Source organism: Antechinus flavipes, chromosome 1 (assembly GCF_016432865.1).
Source record: "Antechinus flavipes isolate AdamAnt ecotype Samford, QLD, Australia chromosome 1, AdamAnt_v2, whole genome shotgun sequence".
In the NCBI taxonomy this organism is placed as follows: domain Eukaryota; kingdom Metazoa; phylum Chordata; class Mammalia; order Dasyuromorphia; family Dasyuridae; genus Antechinus; species Antechinus flavipes.
In genome coordinates, this window is record NC_067398.1 from 50,701,114 (window position 1) to 50,727,715 (window position 26,602).

Here is a 26,602-nt window from a genome sequence, read left to right on the forward strand (position 1 = left end):
ATTACGTGGACTCTTGATATGTGACTGACCTCACTTTTCTGGGCATGCATCTTTGGTTTGAAGTATTAAGATGAATTGCTCACATCTAGAGTACATCTACATACATACACATTCTTGATGTGAATTAGTGTACACTCATGAGTCTTTAGACTAATCATTTCTTAGTGCCCTATTCCTTCTCTACCAATTCTAAAGTAGAAGGAGCCGGACAGAAGGCAACTTTGTATTTTTTGGTGGCCCAAATCTAATAATGATGTGTGGGGATAATAAAAAAAAACTTACATTTGGGTAAAAAAATTGTCACACAAGTGCATATGAAAAGAATTGGGGATTGTAAATGGTCTTTAAACAGTCCTCTGATAAGTCAACATTATGACAACTGACTGTAGGTTGCTGACAAAATCATGGTATCCAGTAGAAGGGAAGTGATAGTCTAGATGTTCTCTGTTCTTTCCAGATCATAGGCTAGAGTACTGTGTTCAGCTCTGGCTGCCATATTTTAGAAAGGCAGGTTATGATGAGAGGAAGGCATTCAGGATGGTATATAGACGAGAAATCATGCCGTATGAGAATAGATGAAGGAAACTGAGTTATTTAACTTTGAGAATAAAAGACTTAGGAGGCATGTATTAGCTATCTTCAGATGTTTGAAGGGCTGTTATGTGGGAAAGAGATCAAACTTGGTCTGATCTAGGAACATAAGGCAAATGTGGGCTTGATAAAAGGAGAAACTCCTAAATAATTAGAACTGTCCCAAAGTGGAAGGGGCTGCATTGGAATATGGAGAGTTTCTCCTCAGTGGAGGTCTGTGTGGAGGCTGCGTGACCATTTGTCTGCAGTAATTAGAGAGGAGATTCTTGTTTAATTCTGTGTAGGGTTAGCTGACCTCGGAAGTCTCTGCCAGCTCCAAGATTCTGGGTCTCTGGCTGCCTGGGTGTTAAATGAAAACACATTCTCCTTTGGCTCCCTGGTGCCTGGCACATAGGAAGTACTTAATAAATGCTCATTGTTTGCTTGATTGCCTGATGCTCCATGCAGAAGTCCGGCTTGGGATTATATTAAATTGAGCATTTTACTGTATACTGTCATTGTTTTCTAATTATTTCAAGTGTGTGAGGCTTGTGTCCCCTATTAAGCTGTCTCTTTCTCAAAGACAAGAAAGACTTCTTGTCTACTTTCCAAAATGTTTATCACAGAGATGAAAGTAGAGAAGGGACTCAAAAACTTGTTTGTTGAAGGTGTTATTTATATGTAGTATTGGGAAAGGAAAACAGTAGGTTCGAAAGAATGCTTTTAGAAACAATATGTTGAGTAACTTAGGATCTTAACATTGTAAGTCTTGTATATCTTCTCTGCTTTTGAAAGCTGCCACAGTGATTGACTGATATGTGACCAGGAGTTTATGAATAGTAACACTTTTATTTTAAGACCATTCTTTGGTTTCCTGACTATAGCTACTGTTTCTTGGGCTTCTTCTTGTTCCAGCTTCAGCTGCTTTGCTCCCTGGCAACATGGGGCAGTGGAAGGAATATTGGGTTCCTATCTTGGCTCTGCCATTTACTGCCGAGGTAACATTAGATAAGTCATTCAGCCTCTCTGGTCCTCAGTTTCCTCACTTATAAATTGAATTGGAAAGTCTCTTAGGTCCTTTACAAATCTTAAATTCTAATAGAACAAAGAGGGCATATCCATCTATAAGTCACAGAAGGCCCATGAAACCATTTGGTCTGGCCCAGCCAAGGCAACCACAGATGACACAGCCACCTCCCACTGCTTGAGTTCTATTTTAACATAGGTTGCTGTATTATGGGGACCCACAAGTGATGTTAGAGAAAAAAGATTCCCCACCCCCGTGATGGATGAAGAGAGCTTCACTTTCTTGCTCTGACCTTATCCCATATCAACCCAGCCTTGATGCTACCACTATCTTCCAGCCAGTCATTTTCTTCCATAGGTGATGTTCTCCTTCATCACAACCGATAATGGTAACAATTCAGCTGCCCATGTTCTTTGTAATTGTTTGGCTCACTATTTCGGCTGTTGTTTGAGTGTCTTTCTTTCACCTATTCTTTGTACACGTGCAACTTAGAGTAGACCAGTGTGGCTGGTTGTAATTATCTTTTTTTTTTTTTTTTTTTTTTTTGTAGAATTCTGATGTTGGTATGTGAAAGCATGGGAATTTAGGATTGTTTATAGATTCTTGTTATTATAAGTATTTGCAAATACTTAAATTAAAATAGTAGAAAGTTAAGGCTCTTGCACAAAATTGAAATATAATCTTGAATTTAAAATTTTTGGAACTTGTGATCCAACGTCTTTGTTACATCCTGTAAAAGATACTTGTGCCTTGTTTTGTGTTTAGATGTCTCAAAGTAATGTGCACTTTCTGTTGTATGGCTCCAGGCAAAGAACAAAAGACTTATCTGTTTTATACTGCAACATGCCAATAATTATCCTGGAAAACACTATAGTTTTTACTGTTGCATATCATGAATCCTAATCTGGCCTTCCTTTTTATAAAGAATTGTCTTATAAATTCTCTATTGTGTTTCCAGCAAGTATCTTAGTAACAAGACTTGATTAGGATGATAACTGTATGAATTATGTGATACTATGTTTCTCTACTTTATTCTTTATCTCTTCTTTACATGATTTACATATACCATGCATCCCAGAGAACCAGAACCAAAAGCTCTTGGACATCTGGTTGAAATTTTAAAATAAGATGAACTCTTGATTTTGCAAGACACTGGGAAATGGAGTATTTGCCCCCTTTCCTTGGGCAACTAAATTTATTGGGAAATGGGACCAGTCTAACCCATTTAATCAGAAGCAAACCAACAGAAAGGAACTCTTGATTTTTGGAGCAAGGTAGGCAAGAATGATGTTGTCTTTTAATTATTGAGACCACATAGTTATTGGGGAAGGGGTAAGAAGGTAGAGAAGGGAAAGACTTCTACGTTTTCTCTTTTACTTACTTAGTAAGAGTGAATACTTACTTTAACTTTCCTTGTCATCACTGTCCCTCCCTCCAATATTTGGTTTACATTTCTTAGTATTAATCTTCATACTTTCCCATCAGCCTTTGTTTTTTCCTATTGATTATTTTGTTATACTCATCATAGTTTCTTATCCCTTTGTAGGGATCACTTAGGAGATCTGGGCTTCTGTTCCTCATCTGTAAAATGTGGGCATTTCATGATATTTCCCCTGAGGTCCAAGTCTGTGCCAGATCTGTGATATTAAAACATATCTATGTTATATAATCTAAACTAGGCCCTCGCTGTGGAAGGACAGTTTTCTTAGGCTTCTTTAATCATTTCAACATCGAACTCATGACAGTGGTTTTCTCAAAGTTGTCCATTCTTCCTCAAACTCCCCCTACCCCAATCCTCTTAGCTGAGAACCTTGTCTCATATTTCACTGAAAAAAATGAAGCTATTTTCTGAGAACTGTTTCCATCACTCAGATGCTTTCTGCAACTCTCTGCTCTTTCTCTTCTATTTCACATAAAAATATAGCCATTCTCCTTATTGGGTCAAATTCCCTACATGCACAGGGGATCTCATTCTAACCTGTTTTCTTCAAATTGCCTCCCTCTTTCATTAATCTTCAATCACCTCCTGCCTATTAGTTGGTTCCCTACTGCCCAAACATATGAGCATGTTTTCCCCACTTCAGTAAACCCTCACTTGATCCATATGTTCCTGCTAGCTATTGTCCTCTATTTCTCCTCCCTTTTGTGCCTGTATTCCTTGAGAAGGCCATCTACACTCAATGCCTCTACTTTATTTCCCTTAGATCAAGGAGAAGAAGGTGATTAACTGGTCAAAGGTTACAGAAAGGTCAAGAAGAATAAGGATTGAGAAAAGGCCATTAGATTTAGCAATTGAAAGATCATTAGTGACTTTAGAGAGTAGTTTCAATTGAATGATGAAGTTGGAAGTCAAGAGAGAGGAAAGGAAGTAGAAACACAGATTGAAGATGGTCTTTTTAAGAAGTTTTTTCACAACCACTACATAGCATTTCCAATCCCTCTATTTTTGTCGGCCTGCATTTTTTATGTCCTTCACAGGTTAATTATACATTATTTAAAAGTCCGATTCTTCTTGTGCCACAAAATAATTGTATGGACATATATACATATATTTTAATTAACATATACTTTAACATATTTAACACATATTGGTCTACCGGCCATCTAGGGGAAGGGTGGGGGGAAAGAGGGGGAAAATTGGAACAAAAGGTTTTGCAAGGGTCAATGCTGAATGATTACCCAAGCATATATCTTGTAAATAAAAAGCTATAATAAAAAGAAGTTTATTCACAAAAAGGTGTTGGGGAGATAAAAGGAGTAGATGGATCAAGTGAGGACTTTTTGAGGTTATGGGAATCATGAACGGATTTGTAGGCAGTAAGGAGCAGCAGTAGAGAGCGAGAGATTGAAGATAAATGAGAGAGTGGGGATGACGGTGAGGGCCATCTGTTGGAAAAGATGGGATAGATTATGTATGTAGAGGAGTTTGCTTTGGTAAGGAGAAAAGCCACTGTTTATTATGAGACAGAGGTAGAGGAAGACATAGTGATAAAAGGCATCTGCATGATGGGAGGTAAGAAGGAAAGAAGAGGGAATTTTAAATTTTTTTTAGTGAAATATAAGGCAAGTTTCCCAGGTGAGAGGGTTGAAGGATTGGGATCTGTAGAAAGTCTGAGGAGCGATACAGTTTGAACAAAGTATTGTGATGAGAGACATAGTGAGTCAATTAGTGTTAGAATCCTTACAAGCTGTTAAGTCATTAGAATTGATAGAGACAATAACTATCTAATTTAGCATGGTTCGGTATGATTGTTCTGATTTTACAAGGAGATGTTATGGGCCAGAACTTGAAACAAGGTACTAAGTGGAACTGATAGAATCAATGCTTGTATTCACACCTTTAGAGAGCTCATATAAGCAAGAAGCTCTTAGGGCCACAGAGCACTCTGGGAGGAAGCCCACAAGCCCACTCTCGGAGGTGGAGTCAGACTCATTCCAACTTTCACCTTGGTGCTGGCTGGAGACATTCGGAGTTGAGCTAGAGGCAAAAAACTAGCAACGAGAGCTCTCGGAACCAAGGAAAATTGAGGCCTCTAAGAAAGCTACCCGGGCCCAAGGAAGGAGAAAATAAACGTTTGGATTTTATCAGCTGGCTGCATTTGGAGTGATTATTACTCTGAGTTGAAACTAAGGCTGCCTCCAGAAAACCTCCCCAAGAAGCCTGCTCTCAGAGAGAACCATTCTCATTATAAAAAAGAAGAGAACATCACAAATTAGGGAAGTGTACAAGGATTGCCTTGCTGCAGGAAGGACCTAGTTGAGATTATGTAACGTACATTTGTTGTGGGGTCCGTTCAGCACAGTTTTGTGATTTCTCCAGCTTCAATCAGTACAGCCTGAATAGGAATAAAGGCAATTCATGGTAAAGAGTTTTCTAAGACGAAAGTATAACAGAACAAAATTGTCTTTGTTTGTTTGTTTGTTTGTTTTTATATGTTGAAACATCTTTAAAAATTTTTTTTAAAACTTTTTATTTACAAAATATATGCATGGGTAATTTTTTCAATATTGAAAAAAATGTTGCAAAAGCTTCTGCTCCAGATTTTCTCTTTCTTCCCCCCACCCCCTCCCCTAGATGGCAGGTAAACCAATACATGTTAAATATGTTAAGGTATATGTTAAATCCAATATATGTATACATATTTATACAGTTATCTCGATGCACAAGAAAAATCAGATCTAGAAAGAAAAATAATAATCTGAAAAGGAAAGCAAAAATGTAAGCAAACAATAGCAGAAAGATTAAAAATGCTATAGTTGTGGTCCACACACATAGTACTTACTCTCTTTGGGTGTAGATGTCTCTCTTCATTACTGAACAGTTGGAACTGGTTTGAATCATCTCATTGTTGAAAAGAGCCACATCTATCAGAATTGATCATCGTATAGTCTTGTTGTTGCCGTGTATAATGATCTCCTGGTTCTGCTCATTTCACTCAGCATCAGTTCATGTAAGTCTCTCCAGGCCTTTCTGAAATCATCCTGCTGGTCATTTCTTATAGAACAATAATATTCCATAACATTCATATACCACAATTTATTCAGCCATTTTTCAATTAATGGGCATCCATTCAGTTTCCAATTTCTTGCCACTACAAAAAGGGCTGCCACAAACATTTTTACACATGCGGGTCCCTTTCCCTTCTTTAATATCTCTTTGGTATATAATCCCAATAGAAACACTGCTGGATCAAAGGGTATGCACAGCTTGATAACTTTTTGAGCATAGTTCCAAATTGCTCTTCAGAATGGCTGGATCAGTTCACAACTCCACCAACAATGCATAGTGTCCCAGTTTTCCCACATTCCCTCCAACATTGGTCATTATCATTTCCTGTCATCTTAGTCAATCTGAAAGGTGTGAAGTGGTATCTCAGAGTTGCAGGACAAGATTGTTAATAGATTATGGGAGTCAGAGACACTATAGGATTGAATCAGATAGTCAAGTTGAAGAAGGGAGAAAGAGATAGTCTGTGTAGGGATGATGCCAAAAAAACACAGAAGTATGGAAACTTCGGCAGTCACAGTGAACAGAGTTTGATTACAAGGGAGAGGGAGAAGTAAAATGAAAAAGACTATAATCATAGAAAACAACATCAGAGTTTATGAATGTGGAAGTGGTACATTTGTAGGTGACAGCAAGATCAAGAGTAAAGAGGTATTGGGAAATGAGTAAATTGAGGAAATGGAAGGCTAAGATGTTTGAAGTCCCCTGGTATCAGAGAAGGAGTAAGGGAAGAAAGACTGTAAGCTAGGCTTAACAATGAACTCACTGAGAAAGAAGTAACATGTCCTATAGCTTGGTGAACAATTACCTGAATTTTGTTTGGATGCTAAATATATACTAAGAGAACAGCTCAACCCTTTTTTGTAGGAATTGGGAGTACGGAGTGGTAGACAGAAAATAATGAATGGGGTTTGAGTAATGGCAGCTTAGAGGTTCAGAATCACAGAAATGGGGAAGTAGTGATTCAATGGGAGTTAATTACCAAAGATATTACAAAGATAAAAATTAGTTTTTGTGAAGCTAGTTTTATAACTCTAAACTTATGCAGATATAAAGAAAATAAAAGATTACTTATCTAGAATATTTTATTCAGGATTTGTGCTAGCATGTTAATACATATGTTTATTTTTATTCATATTGATGGCAGAACCAGGCCCAGAAGTCTATTTTCCAGATTTCTTTTGTAGTTTTCTAATATGACATATTGATACTTTGAAAGAAGTATATGATTTGAATTGATAAATGAGAGACAGTGACCCCAGTTTAGGTAGAGGAATTGCACAAAGAGAGACTCAGGATGAAAAATGTTTTTAAAGCAGTAAAGAAAATGTACAGTACAGTACAACAGTAGCAAAAGCTGTGATCAGATAATAACCTATTAATGGAGGATAGTAAATGTCAGTTTGAGAAATATAGACATAATTTAGTAGATCTTAGCGATTCTTGGAAAGTTGTTGAGAATGGGAGACATGACAAATTCAGGTCAACAAACACGTATTGAGCATCTGTTATGTTAAAGACATGATATTTGAAGAAGATGTCTTTCGAAGAAGATGTAGCATTATTCAAGATATGTATACAGCTGTGTCCTCTCTGAAGAAAAATCCAGCCTTACAAATTGAATAAAGCTTTGGAATCATTGTTTCCATTATGAAAGGGGACAATTATTTGTGTTACCAAGGGATCCCTTAAATATTGAATAGGAAACTAGCCTCTCTAAATAAATGTAAAATATGATTTAATTTGTTAAAAATGATTTGGGGGCATACTTTTCAGGATTATATGTTGTATGAAATGAAACATACTTTTTACCTGAAGTACGCTTTCAGAAGAGTTCATCAAATTTTACCTGTATATATCCCATCATTTGAAGAAATAATTTTTGGATGAGTTAGGAATGTTAAATTATTGTGAAAGAAGTAATTTGTATACTCATAAGCTGCGTATATCTTGTTAACTAGATTAGTTTTGTTGCATATAAAGGGAATTCTAGAAAATTCATGATGAAAAGTATCTTTAGAAGATTTTATTTTTCCAAAATAAAAACATTTAGGGGGTACATGACTTAGCTAATACTGTTGATATTTCAGCACTTGACTTTCTGTATGTCCTGATTATGGATAAATCATGTACTTCTCTCTTTTGTAGTTTTTGTTTTTTCTGAATCTGATTCTTATTACTGAGAGGTTCGTTCTAGCGCTGCATTGAAAAGTCAAAAGTTCAGTCAAGATTCCAAAAGCCTCACCTCTGGAATTGCTCAATTTTTTTTGGATTTTGCTCCCAGTTCTCCTTTCTCACTACTAATTGGAAACTTTGGCATTAAGTGGCTCATTGTGCTAGGCAGAGAACATTTTGGCTTTGTGGCTTACTTAAGGATTAAAGACTCCTTATTCCTAACCTCACAATACTGGTGAGCTAGAAAAAAGAACTTATTTTTGTTTTATATTTTCTGAATCTAGGAACAATAATTCCTCATTGGAAACTCTAGTTATATATCCCTTGTTTTTTCAGTCATCACCTTATTGCTTGAACTAAATCATTGTGGCTAATAAGCAGCCAACATTTAGAAGACTAAATGGGAAAAAAGATAGACAAAAAACCTTGAAGATTAGTAGAAACTTATATAAAATCTCAAGCATGTGCTTTTGATAGTAAATAGATGTATAAATATTAGAATACATGAAGCATAGAGGATTTCCCCCTCCAAAAGATTAGTATTTGGTCTATATAAAATAGGTGCTCAAGAAATACTTGAATTGAGCTGGAAGAACATTTTTAACCACATCTTTTCTCTAAGAACTTTGGAATGTAGTTACAAATGCAGATTAAGCAATTCAGTTGCCTTCTCCCAAATTCAGACCTGACTGTATATTTTAGGCCTCTGTCTATCACCCTAACCCCAGCTACCGGAGAACTCAGCTTATTCCTTGCTTCCTGAAAAAAAGAATTTAGCTTCTTTTACCTTCTACCTTAGGGCTTTCTGTCTGTTTCTTGCTTCCAGTGCTTTTATCCCCTCAGAATTACTTGCTTTTTGCTTCCTATACTTTGTTTTTATTTATCTGTGTACTTCTTTTATCCTCCTAGTAGGAACTCAAGGCCTTGAAGGCAAAAAACTTTTATTTTTATTTTTTTGTCCTCTTCTATTCTAGTTCAGTGCCTTGCATGTAGCAGGTGCTTTTTTTTTTTTTTTTTTAAATTTGAATGTGAATTAGTATGTTTTGTAGGGAGAACTCAGAGAACTGGATAGAGTGCTGGATTTGGCATGGTCCTTACTGACTCTTTTAAGCTACTTCATTTCTAAGTGCCTCAGGCAGCTTCCTAAGACTTGAACATCTGGAATTAAACTGCTGAATCATAGACTCTTAGTGTATTCATAGAATTTGTTGAAAGGTTTGCATTCAATAGAAGAAGATGTTTCAAAATCAACAGTGGACTCAATAGGAGAACACATATAGGGGAGTTGAATATGAGTCAGTCATTGCTGGGCATTCCTCTGCTTCTAGAGCTTAAGGTAAATTCCCCCATCAGATCTAATTCTTGTTTCTCAGTCAGCCTGTTCTATTAAAAAGTTCTCTATTTCTATATGGTTGTCTTCTCATAACTTTTTTAAAAAGCTTTAATATTTAGGTCACATATCTTTAAACTTATTGTGATATGGTAAAAGATGTTGGTCTAAACCTAATTTCTGCCAAATTTCTATTTGTCCCAGCAATTTTTTGTCAAATAGGGAGTTGTTCCCCATATAATTTATAGTTTCAGTTTATCAAATACTAGGTTATTGAATTCAGTCATTTCTGATATTTCTGATTTTTCTATATCTAATCTATTCAGCTGATTACTTAATTTTGATAATTATATCTTAATACTATAATTTGAAAGTACCATTTCTACTTTATTCCCTTTTTGTTTTTTGAAACAAATCTTCTTTGGGAATCTAGATCTTTATCACCCCAAATAATTTTTTTCTTGTTTTATCTAGTTCTATAAAGTATATACTTGGTAATTTAATTAGTTAAATAAAATCCACAGATTAACATTATTTTTTTTTACCACATTGACATAGGACAGCCATGAGAACCAAATATCTCTCCAGTTATTTGAGTTGTACTTTATTTTTTAAAGGAAATAAAGGTTTAGCTAGCATTTAGTACACTATTTCATGCAAGTGAAAGTTTAATTTTATATTAGAGCTACTTGAAACATAGATTTATCCATTAATTAACTATTTAATAAGTACCTTTTATCTCTAACATCTTTGGAGGCATCCTTTATACTCCCAGTGCTTTGAAAAGTGTCTAGCTCATGGAAAGTGCTTAATAAATGCTTGTTGATTAATTGACTGTAAGGTACTATGCTACCAGCTTCTAGTGTGGATAAGTATTGATATGAGGATAAAGAAGTGTAGCATAGTCCTGGTGGATTTTTGGGAAACCATTCAGGGGAGAGGTATATGCATTCTGCACATCTGACAGGTATGGTGGAAATATTTTTTTATGGGACATAGCAGTTCTCCCCAAGTTAATTTTTTTCCTTTAAAAAATGAAGCATATCCAGAGTCTGCCATATTCTTCTTTTTTATCAGATTCAGTTCTAGTTTTGCTTCATTTTTATAACTGCAGCATTTTGTTAGAGTTTAAGTCCATAATATGTATTATAAATCTTTTTTCTTAAAAAAATGTTTTACAGGTCCTTGATCAATATGAGAAAGAAGGATTTAATTTCCTGGCAAAAGTGTTTAATTCTTCACATTCCTTTTTAGAAGACTTGACTGGACTTACTTTGCTACATCAAGAGACTCAAGCAGCTGAGGTAAGAAGAAAATAAAGATTCTTGGGTTAAGGACCATTGTTCTTGTCTATTTACAGTAATATTTGGCTACATAGAAAAAGAAGATAATCATCATATTGTGTTAGGGCAAATGCTATTAAGTCTAGTGATTAAATGCTAGCTAGCAGGAACTTTCTTACATCAGTGGAGGGTTGTGTATGTTAAGTGTTATTCACTACCTTGTACTAAGCACCATTGTTAACTTCTAGTAATTAGCCATTCAGAAGGTATTTTCCCACTTTGATGGAGATGTGATAGTTGCTATAGAAGTAATCTCCAGCCAAGTCATGTATGTTCTTGACTTATGAATCAGTTTTATGATGGAGACATTGAACCTGATCATGCTAATAAAGAAGTAACTGGATTTTATTTGAATCGCAGATTTATTCTAAAGTAATTTTAAAAGTTTAAAAAGCAGTTCCAAAAGAATGGACACTGATTCTGAAAGAAGATTGCTGAGGTACTTTTCGTCAGCCTAAAAAAAAATTATCTTTTTTCTACCAAGTAAAGCATTTATTCCTTTGTCATTGACTTGATGCTGCCTCTAGAGCAACGGTCTTTCATCATTTTTGTGTCAGGGACTCCTTAGACAGTGGTCAAGATCTAAAAATTCTAGAGACCCCTTCTCAGAATCACACTTTTAAATAAAAAAGATTACAAAAGAAACTGATCACATTAAAATATGGTTATTGCAATATTAAAAAAAAAAAAACCTGTTTGTCAGACCCCTGATTAATAGAAGCCCTTCTCTGGAAGATCAGATGCCTGTTAAATACTTGAGTATATGTTTGAAGTACTAATAGTGACTGTTTTGTATCGTTCTCTTTGTTCATTAGCAAAACACTTATAGAAAGTCATAATCTTATGGACAGACAAACAGCAAGTGGCAAAGAGAATGGGGTTGGAAAGGACTTTGTTTTAGTCTATTTTTGTAAGATGGACTGTTTATTTTGCCTTCCTGTATGGTCATTGTTATGAGACAAGTGAATTCTTTGGCTAGAGACAGATTTATGGCCAAGCCAATGTTAATTTTGTTAGTTGTACAAGTGGAGAGTTTTTATAAATAGAAATATGGGAACAAATAATTTTTCTTTGTTACCTTGGTGATAAAATTGTTCAAATGAAAAATGAGAAACTTTTGGAGTTGTGATAAGCTATGCAAACAAAACTTGGACTACTTATATACTGGATTGAACAGACAAGGATAAGAAGCATTTCCCAGGTTTCCATCTGTCCTATTTGAGTATAGAACATCAACTCTAGGATTACATCTGTTGCACCGGAGTTCTGGAAATTTCTCACAAACAATGATCTGAGATAGAATGTCAGATCACAGATCAAGAGGTAAGCCCTAGAATAATTAAGACCCATAAAATTCAAGGACTCTGGAACATTGTATATTTTGGGGGTGTGGATTTGCTTTAGGGTCCTCACAAAGTTCCAAAGCATTATAGTGATTGTGATTTTCTGAAATCAATTAGGAATTCACATTGAATCTTTAGGAATATCTGCACTATTTCTGGGGTCCTTCAAGTGGGGGTCCATGCCATTGTTTTGATGACAGATGTTTTTCCTTTTGATTGGCTCTGCTCCTTAGTATGTAAATAGTGTATGGAACTCTACAGCCATGCCAAGAAAATATTTTGGGGTTTTTTTGTTGTTTGGTTTTTTAAAAATTTTGCTGGAAGAAGCTCAAGCATTTTTCTTATTAAGTTGGCTGGATGAATTTCAGCCTGGCTCTTGAATTCACATTTCAACCTTTCAAACAAAGCTAATGTTAGTGACCCAGAACTGAGAATAGCTGCAAGTTCCTGAGCTTAACCTGGTAATATGCCGAGAAGCCACAGCAGGTGGTGGACAGTCTAAAGCTCCATCTTTGTGGTCTTACTGAGACTCCTCATTTAATCGTCAAACATTAACCACAAGAAAAAGAAGTCCATGTCAACAAATCAGGAAACTAAACTCTTCTTGTATTGGAATCCTTGCTTTCATTACCTATAGATTTGGGACATTTTCCCAGACTTACCTCTACTGCCTACAGCCAGTGATGTATTGAAGCTAGCTCATACTGGTTCACAAAAATTGATTTGTCATATACTCAGTGTGAATATTTATTATGGCTTGATTTATTGTTTTATTGATTGCCAAAATTTAAGAAAACGATGAAGAAAATGTGAATAGTGCAGATTAGACTCAAAAGTGTTTTATGTGTACTTTTACCCCCCTTGGAGAGCTGGTTGTTAAACATTTATCAACATACCGTTTCCTATGTTTTTAATTCTGGAGTCCATTAACAACCATTAGCCATGTGAGAAGGAGAGCAGTCCTTACTTCCACTGGGCCATTCCAAAAGGACCATACCTTTTGTTACCATTAGGATCAGAATTCTATTGCATGACCAGGGGTATCTTGATGTTTTTACCACAGTATTCTAACAGCTTACTTATACTGTATTCATTTCCAGATTGTCTTGGGAAGAAAGCATGGGGGAAATAGTTATGTCCATGAGGAAAGTACTTTGGTTTGTAGCTCTGACTCACAGTGTATCCACAGTGAAAGGTCCAAGTTCTATCTTTCAGAATTTAAGGGTCTTAACAACAACTTACAGACAATTCTATAAGTCTTTAAGATTTGTAATGTGCTTTACATCTGTTGTCTCATTTGACCTTCCTAATAATTCTGAAATAAGATACTACAGTTTTCATTAGCTCCATTTTACAGGCAAGGAAACTGATTCACCCTGCTAGTATGAGAAGTGCAATCTGAACATAGGATTCCTTGGCCCCAAAGCCAGCACTCTTTCGAGCAGATTACTCTTTTTTCCCTGTTAAATTCCTTCTTCATCAAATTACTTGACTTTGACTAAATGTTTTAACCAACCAAACTTAATTATAAAAAACATTTACTATTACTATATATTAATGTAGTTTGTTATGTGTTAGAGGGCTTAGGTTTAAATTCTGCCTCTGAGGCTTCCTGCCTGCTTGACCTTAGACAAGCTACCTAATATCAGCCACAATTTACCACAATTTATTCATCTACAAAATGAAGGTATTAAAATAGGTGGCCTCTGGGGTTCCTTTCAGCTCTAGATTTGTAATCTTAGGAACAACTACTTTGTCTTCATATAAATCAAGACAGCTGTGCAAAGAACCAAGAATTCTAGTTACATACAGTTACTTTTCTGTGCTTTTAAGTGGCAGAAAGGTATATGGATAGAAATATAGCTTTAAAGCCAGGAGGACCTAGCTTCAAGTCTCACTCTGGCTCACATACATTTACTGTGTGATCCAGGGCAAGTCCCTCAAACTCTCAGGGCCACAGGCAACTCTTTTAAGATTGTAAATTGTAAGAAAGGTAGAGGGCCTCTCATTGCTTGGGAGTTTCCTTTCTTAATGAAATCACAATCTGCCTGCCTCTTTTAATACCTATGGCCTTTTGTCTGACATTTGTCCCTTTTTAGTAAGTAAAGAAGGAATGTTGGTAGTTCTCACCAGTACCATTTCTGAAGGGCCTTGTCTCTGTGACCCAGAACAACTCGGACACTATATGCTGTGAGCATGTGTTTTAGGTGTACTCCCCATTCAGGTGCAGGGAGACAATCACCTTTGAGGATCTTTACAAGACCGTATTCAGCACTGAACATCAGCCCCAAGACTAATCCTGTAAAATGTGTCACTTATATTTGCTACCTAGATTAATATTTGTATGAGATGAGGTGTTGTAAAGACAATGTGAGCTTGGTATTAGGGCAACAACCTTTTAAGACGCAAGAACTTCTCTGAGATACCACTACACACCTGTCAGATTGGCTAAGATGACAGGAAAAAATAATGATGAATGTTGGAGGGGATGCGGGAAAACTGGGACACTAATGCATTGTTGATGGAGTTGTGAACGAATCCAACCATTCTGGAGAGCAATCTGGAATTATGCCCAAAAAATTATCAAATTGTGCATACCCTTTGATCCAGCAGTGTTTCTATTGGGCTTATATCCCAAAGAAATACTAAAGAAGGGAAAGGGACCTGTATGTGCCAAAATGTTTGTGGCAGCCCTGTTTGTAGTGGCTAGAAACTGGAAAATGAATGGATGCCCATCAATTGGAGAATGGCTGGGTAAATTGTGGTATATGAATGTTATGGAATATTATTGTTCTGTAAGAAATGACCAGCAGGATGAATACAGAGAGGACTGGCGAGACTTACATGAACTGATGCTAAGTGAAATGAGCAGAACCAGGAGATCATTATACACTTCGACAACGATATTGTATGAGGACATATTTTGATGGAAGTGGATTTCTTTGACAAAGAGACCTAACTAAGTTTCAATTGATAAATGACGGACATAAGCAGCTACACCCAAAGAACGAACACTGGGAAACAAATGTGAACTATCTGCATTTTAGGTTTTCTTCCCGGGTTATTTATACCTTCTGAATCCAATTCTCCCTATGCAACAAGAGAACTGTTCGGTTCTGCAAACATATATTGTATCTAGGATATACTGCAACATATCCAACATATAAAGGACTGCTTGCCATCTAGGGGAGGGGGTGGAGGGAGGAAGGGGGAAAAAAAATCGGAAAAGAAACGAGTGCAAGGAATAATGTTGTCATTATAAAGTAATCATTAAATAAAAAAAAAAAGAGAGAAAAAAAAAAGATATAAACAAAACAAAAAAAAAGACGCAAGAACTTATTGGAAGACATCGGCCTTCCTTGATGGGATTTGGCCAGAGAAACTCTATTTCCCAGTTGCATAATCCCTTCAGCTGATTATCTTCTCATGATCTGGGCCCTAGCTACAGGAATCAAATTCCTTTGCAGAGTTAACAGATTGTGTATATATCATAAATTTCAATTAATCCTATACCAACACCAAGATCCTCTCACTCTGTTTCTTTCATCATTTGAAATCCTATTCCTAGCTCATTACTAAACCCTTTGGGCAACAGCATTCTTTTCCTATCCTAATAGCAATAGATGGAAAGTGATTCCTAAAACTTCAATAGAAAATGGGCATTGGAGTTTAGCTCATTTCACCTTTCATTGTCAAATCTAGAAATAAATAACAGATTATTTGAATTTAAGTTCTTCAGTTCCTTCCTTTTAGATTCCAGAGAGAGTCACACTGACAAGAAAACACTCTTCACTGTTGGTTGCTTTGAAAGATAGAGTTGGTCATTCATTCAGTTCTCTAGTTTCTGGTCTTTTCAATTAGATGACCCTTTATTAAGCACCTGTTATATCAAGGCCATGTTGGACACCTAAGAGATGGATAACATTCAGTTGCCTTCTTAGAGAATTGATTATCACTTCCCTGAGGAAGCAAAGAAAGCAGATAACAATATAAAATGATAATCTTAACTATTAATGTGACACCATGTCTTTTGCCTCTATACTCAACCAGCTAAAAAGACCTTTGGATGCTATCTTCCAAGGTCTCTTGACTCTATCCTCTCTGCTCAATTCCCACTGGCCTCCCTTAGAACAGAATTTCATGGTCATACCCCAGGTTTATTGCATTACTCTACCAATAGGTCTTCTTTCTAAACCATCTTTTACACAGCTCCCAGATTTATCTTACTTATATATGTTTCTACTTCTCCAAATCCTTCACAGGTTGCCTAAGTCAATTTTGAACTCCTTAGCTCAGCATTTAAGGTTTTGTATCCATCCTTTCTTCTCAACTTTTATCTCACATTGTTCCCGAGCAGGGCAAACTAGGCTACTTGCTGTATATTCCCTTTTTCTGTTTTTCTGCTCTTTTTTCTGTGTGCTGTTTCTTCTGCCTGACATATTCTTCCTTCCTTTCTCCCAGTCCTTTTCTTTCCACATGTTGAATTAATATCTATCTTTTAAAGCCCAGTTCAAATGTCACTTCTTCCAGGAAGCCTTCCCAGACCCTTCAGTCAACAGTGGCCTTTCCTTTCTCAGAATATCAAACTTTGTTTTTATTTTTTTAATATACTCATAGGCCTGGGACTTCTTTGAGTTTCAGCACACTATTATCAGTTCTCCCAGTTGAGTTTTAGTATCCCTTGTATTCTGTGCATTCTTTTTTTCTTCTTCTTAAAGATAGCAGCTTTAGGGGTTTTGTGGATGGAACAAGTTTGGATTGTGTGTACTAGTTCTGGTACTCTTCTTCCATAACTCTACCACCCCACCCAAAGGACCTGATAATGTGGTCCTGAATAATGATAGAGAATTTGATTCATCTTTCACTAGCCTCAGGAGTTTAGAAAATAAATGTTCATTTCTCTCATAGCATCTAAGTCATATGAAAAGCATTATAGTCATGTGATAGGACTAAATTGGCGGAGCAATTTACTGTTCAGCAAAGTAAATAACACAATTAACAAGTGTTTCTGCTGGACTTTTTGCAATTACACTGAGTTTTTGGCCTCTCCCGTTCACAGCTGGTTTTGATTTGGTTCCTGGGGAACAATTTTTTTTTTGTTTTGTTTTTTAACAGCAGTCAGATATTGATATACAGCTTCATCAAGACCTTCTGATGACAAATATGCCTTTGGAGGCCAGTTGAAGCTGTGGGAAACTCCCACATCAACACTTAGGCCCCATTTCTAACAGAGAAAGATGACTTTGGTACCTGACAGATCTGCTTCTGAGCTAGGCTTGCTTGTCCCTATGCCTTCTACCAGGATGCTTTTAACCTGCTTGTCTTGTTCCTTAATATCTCTCAAAAACAGAGCCTTAACCATTGTCTGTTTTGTTGGTGGAAAGGGCAAGCAAGAAGCCACATGATTCTTAGGCTGGTCTTTGAAATGATGGTCATCAGTATCTCAACAAAGACTCATCGCGTATAGTGTGTCATTTCTATTTGCTCTCTGGATTATCATCTGTATAAGATGAGGCATTGTAGAGATAGTGTAAGAGTGGCCTTTTAAAATCCAAGACCTTATCTGAAGACAAAGATTTTCCTTGATGGGAATTTGGTCAGAGAAATGCCCAGATGAGCATAATTCACTTGAAAACCCTGTAAGAAACTGGGAGAAAGAAAAAGGAAACAGAAAATCCAAAAGCCAAGCCAAAATTTAAAAAAAAAAAAAAAAAGATCATATGGTTGCAACATGACTATGAATTAACAAGACTTATTTTTTTTTTTTACAAACACATAAAAATGAAAATTTCCAACGTAAGTAATTCCAGCATTTATTTAAGAACCTTTGTGTCAGGGACATGAGGAGATTAGATGCTTGTTCCTGAGATGCTGCTGTTACCCTTCTCCTTGGATGTTGTCCTCAGAGTCATACCAGCAAGTCAGCTTCCAAGTTTTGTGGTCACACTTCATCGTGAATCTCACATACCCCTGCCTAGTGTGGTCTAGCATTGCACTCACCAGACCAGGTTTTTCATAGTATCCTTCAAGACGAAGATTGATTACTTTTGAGCCAACTCACCTGAAAAATCTGCTAATGGCTCAAAAAAGAGGACCCAAGGGGTGTGTGTGTGTGTGTGTGTGTGGTGTGTGTGTGTGTGTGTGTGTGTGTAACAGTAATCCTACCTTTTGTTTCATACACTTCTTAGATAAATGTTTTTTAAGACATAAAATGAAATACAGAGGATAAGTATTTTAAACTCCCTTCACCTGGTCAACCTTCATCTGTATTTCCAAAAGGCCCAATTCTTCATTTCCTTCTTCTATCTTTGCCCCTGTTCTCCAAAAATTTTAAAGACATTTTTCTTCCACTTAGTTCCCTCCTTATCTCTTCTATAGTTGGTAACTTGATTCTCAGATTTGTCAGCCAACTATTTGTGTGTGTATATTTATTTTATTATATAGACTTAAATAATATAGCTCCATGTGCATATGTCATTATTTATCTCTGTACATATAACTACTTTAATTTCTGTAAGGAAAACACAGTCCATTGTCACTGGCCTATCATACATGTTTCCAGCTTAAAGTTAATGACTATATTTAATTATTTGGTGACTCCTTACATTGAAAGAGTAATTACTGCACTCATTTTTTATTAAGTTTGTCTTTAGCTCATATTTCTTAGCCCATAAATACTGTGTAGGGTAAGCATAATAATAACAATAACAACTGAATTTTTCTCTCAAATATACTTCTTAATCCAAAGTAGAATTGAACCTTATACAAGGGCAAAGTAATATGGCATGCTGGTGTGAATAGACTAGCTATAGAAAAATAAGAAAAAACATTACAAGGGGGCATGCATGAACTATACACAAATCACTGTTTTTTATGGGTTTTTTTTAAATAGAAACTTAAAGATGTTATCTTTAAAGGATTGGTACTAAACTGAAAGATTAAAAATATCAATTTAGATGCTTAGAGCTAGGGGCAGATAGGAGTAACTCAAACCACATTTTTTTCTCCTGTGCTTTTGATGAACAGTTTAAGATGAAAAGATTTCTATAAGACAGGTTTCTTTCCTTTTAATAAAATGCCAAACAGAATCAGATATAGGCCCTATATGATCTCTGCCATGAGGGATCAAGGTTTTTTTTTTTTCCTCAGCTATCAACAAACATCTATCAACCACCCACTTTGTATTAGGCACTGTGCTGGGTTCTGGGCTCACAAAGACAAAACAAGGAAATAATTCCTGCTCCCAGGGAGCTAAGGTTCCAACAGGGAAAAAAAAAAAAACACATACACACACACACACACACACACACACACACACACATACACACTAAATACAAGGTAGTTAGGGAAGGTAGACAACAAGCTTTGGGGGCAGAAAAGGCTTTGTGCAGTGGGTGGTGCTTGGGAGGCACCCAGAAAGAAGGGCTGGGGGACTTCGGTGGGGAAAAGGCATGCTCCAGATGTGAGGGCCAGGCCGTACTGGGGGAGGAGTAGAGGGCCCTGAACTCCAGCCACATAAGGATCAGTTGAAGGAAATGGGGATGGGATGTTTAGGCTGGAGAAGATTTGGCGTGGGGAAATGGCAGTAAGACCACTTGGCAGCCAAATTTGCGGGGCTGTCTGGGACCCCAGGGATCAGATTTCCATGACTGGGCTCTGGAGGACAGCGGCTTTAAAGAAGCAAATTGAGGCTTCCTGTAGAGACAAAATTACTCTTGGTTGGAAAGCCCCAAACATGGAGCAGTCTCTCTGAAGAAATGTTGGGTTTCCCTTTTCCACAGTCATACATAAGCCTGTACCTCGCGCCTTTGTTGCAGTGGAGATTCTTCTTCATTTATTTTTTGGACTAGATGACACTGAGGTCAAATAAAAATTCTTTTAATATTTGTAAAATTTTGCAACAAAATTAATGATCAGTCTTCCATTATATTTTGAATGATCATAGGTTTAGAGACTGTTGAGTGTTATACTCTAATTTTACAAATGAGGAAACTGAGAGAGGTTAAGTGACTTGTGCAGGGTCACACAGCTGATTAGTGTCTGAGGTAGGATTTGAACTCAGGTCTTCCTCACTTCAAATCTGGAGCTCTCTCCATTTTGGTGATGAGCTTTACAATCAAGAACTCATCTAGTCTAGTCCCAGTCTCTCTTTCTTGAGCCTTTGACTTTTAGATAGTAGGAGAGCTGCTGGAGCAGATGTGGCTCAGCAAGATTGCAGGTTTGGGGCTGGAAAGGAAGCTAGCCACCATTGAGAAGCCTGGAGAATTAGTGCCAGGGTGAGTGACAGGTCTAGATCTCTCCTTTTCTCCCTTCATGCTCTCTTATTCTTGTGCCAGTGTTATGGAAAGAGTCATTTTTTGGTATCCTCAGAGCCTCTAGCCCAACACCTTATCTGCAGTCACCATTTTATAAATGTACCCACAATTAACTTGTTCAAAGCAATGTAGGGTAAATGGCAAAGTCCAGGTTCAGACTGGGGCCTTTGGGTCTAAATCTAGGGCCCTTTCTGGGACACTTGGCATCTTTCCTCAGGATGGTTTTGTCAGTAAGCTAGAAGGAACGTTTTTGATTCCATCTTAACAGTGTTGTTAATAGGAAGGAAGAGATCTGTCTTGTCCATAGCACATTGCTTCCAGAGGTGGAACTAGAACTAGGGCTTTCACCCATTCCCTGTCATTGTTCAGAGACAACTATGAGTCTTACAGATAGCTCATCATAGTAGTAAGTCATTGTGACAAAGGGGCTAACTATAGGGTTACAAAGTACAGGTAGCCCAGGGAAAAAAGTCATACATAATATTCTAATATAATTGGAAAGAAATATGAACTAAACATGTCATGCTATTTGCATTCATTTGCCTTTTTACATACCTGTCTACCCGAGTAGACTATAAGATCTTTGACTTTTTATAGGAGTGTATAAAAATATAAACACATAAATATGTCTGCATACATGTGTGTGCATATATATAATAATACACATGTTTCTGTGTCTACATTTTTGCGTTTTCCCTCCTTGAACATGGCAAACCATTAGTATTCATTGATTGGTGCTCAGAACATATTCAACACAAACTTCTCTTGTACTTTATATCTTTTCTTCTCTAATTCAGAAAAATGCTAAATTATTCTTTAAATGCAAGATTCAGAACCAAGGAACTAATTCGGTTTCATACTCTCAAAAAAAAAAAAAAAAAGAAAGAAAGAAAACCCCTAAAATACAACATATTCTGTTTATAATCGGAAGAGAGGCAGCTGTAAAAACATAGCCCAGTGAATAATAGCCACAGGATGGGTTGTCTGAAGACCTTGTAAGGAATAGTGCTCTGTGGATGCAAAGTCACAAAATCAGGGTCTGCAGCCCCAGGACCATTAGGCTGGGGAGTCTGCTTGGTTGGTCACCTCCAAAGGGCTGGGAGTCCATGCAGTGTATCCCAACCCTCTGTGGAGACTTTTGCCTTTTAGAAATAAGCTAGGGGAACACTCGAGGGGAAGAGGAAAAGGAAACACTCAAAAAATTCTAGATACAAACACAAGGGTGACATTTGTGAAGTTGAGCTCAGCATTGTTCAAACTTAGAGGGCTTTCATATCCTTCTTTGGGCAATTGGCCTTCTCTTTGAGTTTCAATTTCTTTGTTAATAAAATGAGCGGTTTAGCCTGGGTAATCTCTGAGGTTTTATGCCTCATGGCTGGTAGCTGCCCCAGGTGTTCAGTAATGTCTAACTAATCATATTTTTTATACTCCAGGATAAAAAACATAATAAAGATCAGGGAAATATATTTCAATGGGTTTGTATGTTTGTTTAAATTATTTTTATTTTGAATTTAATAAAAGCCTCCAAAAAAGTATTTTCATATTCAAATAGAACAAAAAAGAGGATTGTCTATGAGACTTTTAAATTCTGTTCCATACTGCTTGGCTCTTTTTGAAAGCATATAATAAATTCAACCTATTGTTTTGAAAATTCTATTCTTCATCCACACAGCTTCCTCCAGTCCCTCAACAAACATAACATGGCTGAACCTGAGCATTAGAGGGATCCTTTAGGCAGGCAGACCCACCCACAGGCCATTGCTCTCCAAACATGAAGTGAGGGCTTGTTTCAGAGGTGGACATAGTCAGAGGAACAGAGGGAGCATATGCGAGAGATGCTGCAGAGGTGAAATCCCCAGGCCTTCGCAACAGCTGGGTTGTGAGGGGGTGAGAAAATAGTGAGGAATCTGGAAGTCTCCTAGGTTGTAAGTCTGAGGGCCTGGGAGGATGGTGTGGCCCTGCACAGTAACAGAGAAGTCAGGAGAAGAGTTTAAGGGGAAGACAGTGAGTTCAGTTTTGGATGTGTTGAATTTAAAATGTCTACTGGACCACCAGTGTGAGATGTCTGAAAGACAGTTGGAGATCAATACTGGAGGAGAGCTGAAAAGTTAGGGCAGGATGGGAGGATCTGGGAATTATCAGCCTTGAAAAGGGAAAGAATCCATGGGAACTGATGAGACCACCAAATGAAGTGGTAAAGAGGGAGGCAAAAGAGGACAGAGCCCGTGGTTAATGAGTGTGACCTTGAGAAGGACCCGGCAGAGGAGGAGCCCTCAGTGGGTTGGCAGAAAGACTGGTGTCCCAAAACCCAGGAGGAGAGAGTGCGAGGAGCAGAGGGTGGTTGGTAGTGCCTCCGGCTGCAAGGGGCCATGGAAAATGACAATTATAAAAAAGGCCATTGCATTGGTAACTCTGGAGAGAGCTTTAAAGCAGTGGTGATGTCAGAAGCTGAGGGATACGGGCTTAGGAAGCCAGTGAGGAGAGGAAGTAAAGGGCCTGTATAGACAACCAGAAGTATGTGCAGGGAGAAAAGCCCCGTGGAGAGGTGTAGTAAGTTGATAATAGAAGTATAGAAGGATTGCCTTGCAGCTGTGAGGGCTCAGTTGCAGTGAATCCTGTCAAAGAGGCTGCATGATTTCTCCCTTTTATTCAGCAGTGTGTGCTGTGGATAGTGGGAGTGGGCCAGGGCCAAGGCTCGGTTGGGCACAATTAGTGACACAATAAAGAGACTAAGGAGGCCTGGTTCACCAGGGAGTTAAAATGGGGGGAAAGAGAGAGAATCACCAGTACGAGGGGAAGAGAATGTGCCTCCTCTATCCCCTCCTCTCCTTTGACACTGCAGACCCTGTGGGGCTTCATGGGTCTCCCCAGAGCCCAACTCTAGCCATGTCTCCTCCTGCCTCAGTAAACGCTGGTGACTCCGTCATCTCCAGAGATCCTCGGTTTGGCCTTCACAGTTCTTTACAAGCTGCCTTCTCTCCCCAGCCCCCCCTTCCAATCGTCTTATGACCTACCATGTCCTCTTCAGTCCAGTGACACTGAAAATATACAACACACAGACAAAGAGGGCAACTCTGTACTTCAAACCACAGAAGAGACTTGGAGTAAACATTAGCAATTCAGCTCAGTGGCTAATCTACCTTAAGTAATGATGAAGCATTTATTATACTGATAATCCACCATGACAAAACAGACACACCAGAAGGAATGGAAGAGAAGCTGTACAAAGGATGTCCCAAGGGTCGGGATCCCAGGCGTGCTGAAGCCAAAACTCAGCCACAGGGCCCTTCCCACGTCTAGTAGCCCATGTCCATCCAGCCAAGTCAAGCCAAGCACTTTAAAGCAAGGGTAAGGACCAGCTGTTGCAGCAACATAGGAACTGATGGAATTGATTATCTCAAGGAGTCCAGACAGTCAGCTAGGAAGACCTACTGCTGACATTCGCTTCTGGCGCTAGGAACTTTGCAGGAATTGTCCTGCTCCAACCGAAAAGCCATTTATTTTCAGGTCAACACTTGGAAATGTGGCTTCCAGCCAGCTTTGTAGGTTGATTAAAGGATTTTGGTTAAGATTTATTGAAGAACAGCAGGATTCATTGGAATGTGTGATAGCTCCTAAAATTAGAAGGGGCTTTGAAATGGTCAGATGAGGTATATTACTCCTATTTTATTATTATTTTAGCTCACATTTATGTCATGCTTTTATAGTTTATAACAATACTATGAAACAGGTAGCTATAGAAATATTAACCCCATTTTGTAAATGAAATAACTGAGACCCAGAGGAAGTAAGTTATTTGCTAACAATCAAAAAGCTAGTAAATCTTAGAGGAATAGAGATGGGGAAGTCTGGGTTTCCAGACTACTAACAGAGTATTCTTTTTTTTTTTTTTAATTTTGTTAAACATGTGCAATTTTTCTATATGTATTCTCACAATTATAGTGCACAAGAAAAATCAGATCAAAAAGGAAAAAACTAGAAAGAAAACAAAATGCAAGCAAACAACAACAGAAAAGGTGAAAATACTATGCTGTGATCCATACTCAGTCCTTACAGTCTTCCTCTGGGTGCAGATGGCTCTCTCCAGCACAAATCTACCGAAACTGACCTGACTGAATCACTTTGCTGTTGAAAAGAGCCACATCCATCACAGTTGATCATCACATAATCTTGTTGCCGTGTATAATGATCTCCTGGTTCTGCTCACTTCACTCAGCATCAGTTCATGTAAGTCTCACCAGGCCTCTCTGGAATCATCCTAACAGAGTATTCTTTTGATAGACAAGCTAATGAATGCAATTGTAATAACCCATAGTCTCTCTAGGTTGTCTAAATTTTCTAGTATTTTAAAGAAGCTCAGAAATGACTTGACTGGGAATAAAAATGGCAGCGAAGGTCAATTCAGTTCAACAAACATTAATTAAACTCCTCCTCTTTGCAGGGCCTTGTACCTGTGTAGACAAAGACAAAAACTAAGCAATTTCCACTTCTAAAGAAAAGCCCCAAAGTTCAAACAATTGAAATGAAAGTTTTTGTTCTATTGAGAGTTGATCAAAGTTAGATGTAGTTTACATCTACTGTAAAAAATGTAGTAGAAATGTAGTTTACAAAGCACCTTCAATCCAAGCCACTGCTTGAGGTTGGGAGAGCAACAGTTCACAGATGGAGCAGCTGCCCCATTTCACACAACTTGAGCTTGTAAGTGACAGAGCTGAGACTTCCTTCCTACCATACCAGTAGTTACCAATGCTTATTGCTAATGATAATTCCTCTCAGCTAAAACAAATGTGCTATGAACTCCTAGAGCAATTTAATATACAACTCACAATACCATTTTAGATTTATTCATTAAATTCTCATAGTAACTGTGATAACTTTCCCCTCCCAAAGCTCCAAATTAAAATTTACATTATGTGATTATAATTAATGTAAAATTTTGTTCTACCTATAATTATAATACTCTAAATATAAAACTCAGTATAAAGATAATTATATTTTATGTAATATATTGTAAGAATTCAAAATAATCCAGGAAGCTCTGAGATACTATATTATCTGGAAGACTTCATGTTAAATGTTTTTATTTCACAGTTTTTTTAATATAAATAATAATTTTAATGAAGTAGAATATAAATTAGAAGATATTTAATATAATAATCATACATAAGCTTAATTTCAGTGTTGGGCTTTTTATCTGAAAGATTGCACTATTTGGCTTAACAGCAGATAAACACAGTCTTAAATCTTATTTTATATTGTTTATTTTTGTATTTTTATTTAAATCCAGAATATGCTTGCTCACACAAATATGTAGTGGAAGATGGTAGGAGGAGTTTACTCTCTTGCTGAGGAAACTTTTTTCCTAGCCAAAAATATAAGGTTATCATTTTTTAATAATTATGATCTAAAAATCCATTGATATGCAGTTAAATTTTCTTTTTCATCTATTGTCAGTTCCCAGAAATGTAAAAGGTATCAAATGGATGCAAATTCAATTTAATTTATCAGAAATTTAAAAAAATATTTGTTGAAAGTGATTTCTAAAAACATTTGATGATCACTGATGTCTTTTGACAGTCTGACCCCCCAAAAAGTCATTTTCTTTAAAAAAAAATTATGTGATATTACAAAGCATTTGGTATTGTTCTCAGTTTGTGGTTTCAGAATTTTAGTTTCTTGATCATACTTTTTTCTTTATTTGAAACATTTTTGTATGTTTTTGCATTTTGTAATGATATGATAAATTTATCATTTTTTGAAAAAATAGCTGTTCACTATGCTTTGTAGCTTTGTCCTATCACTTGAATGCTCATTTATATAAAAAGCACAATCAACTGAAGAAATTAAAGCCATTTCTAGTCATATGAAAAAATGCTCTGGATCATTTTTGATTAGAGAAATGCAAATAAGACAACTCTGAGGTACTACCTCACCCCTCTCAGATTGACTAAGATCACAGGAAAAGATAATAATAAATGTTGGAGTGGGTGTG

At 37.1% G+C, this 26,602-nt stretch overlaps 1 protein-coding gene across 2 annotated transcripts in view; it reads left to right on the forward strand.

The window, feature by feature from the left end:
- The window catches only part of ATG7 (autophagy related 7), a 258,698-nt gene that overhangs the window by 110,272 nt on the left and 121,824 nt on the right, over positions 1-26,602 (forward strand). For both annotated transcript variants that reach the window (XM_051982383.1, XM_051982392.1), the window contains exon 18: positions 10,791-10,913. In XM_051982383.1, the coding sequence (XP_051838343.1) occupies positions 10,791-10,913 (123 nt within the window). The remainder of the gene's footprint in view (positions 1-10,790; positions 10,914-26,602) is intronic.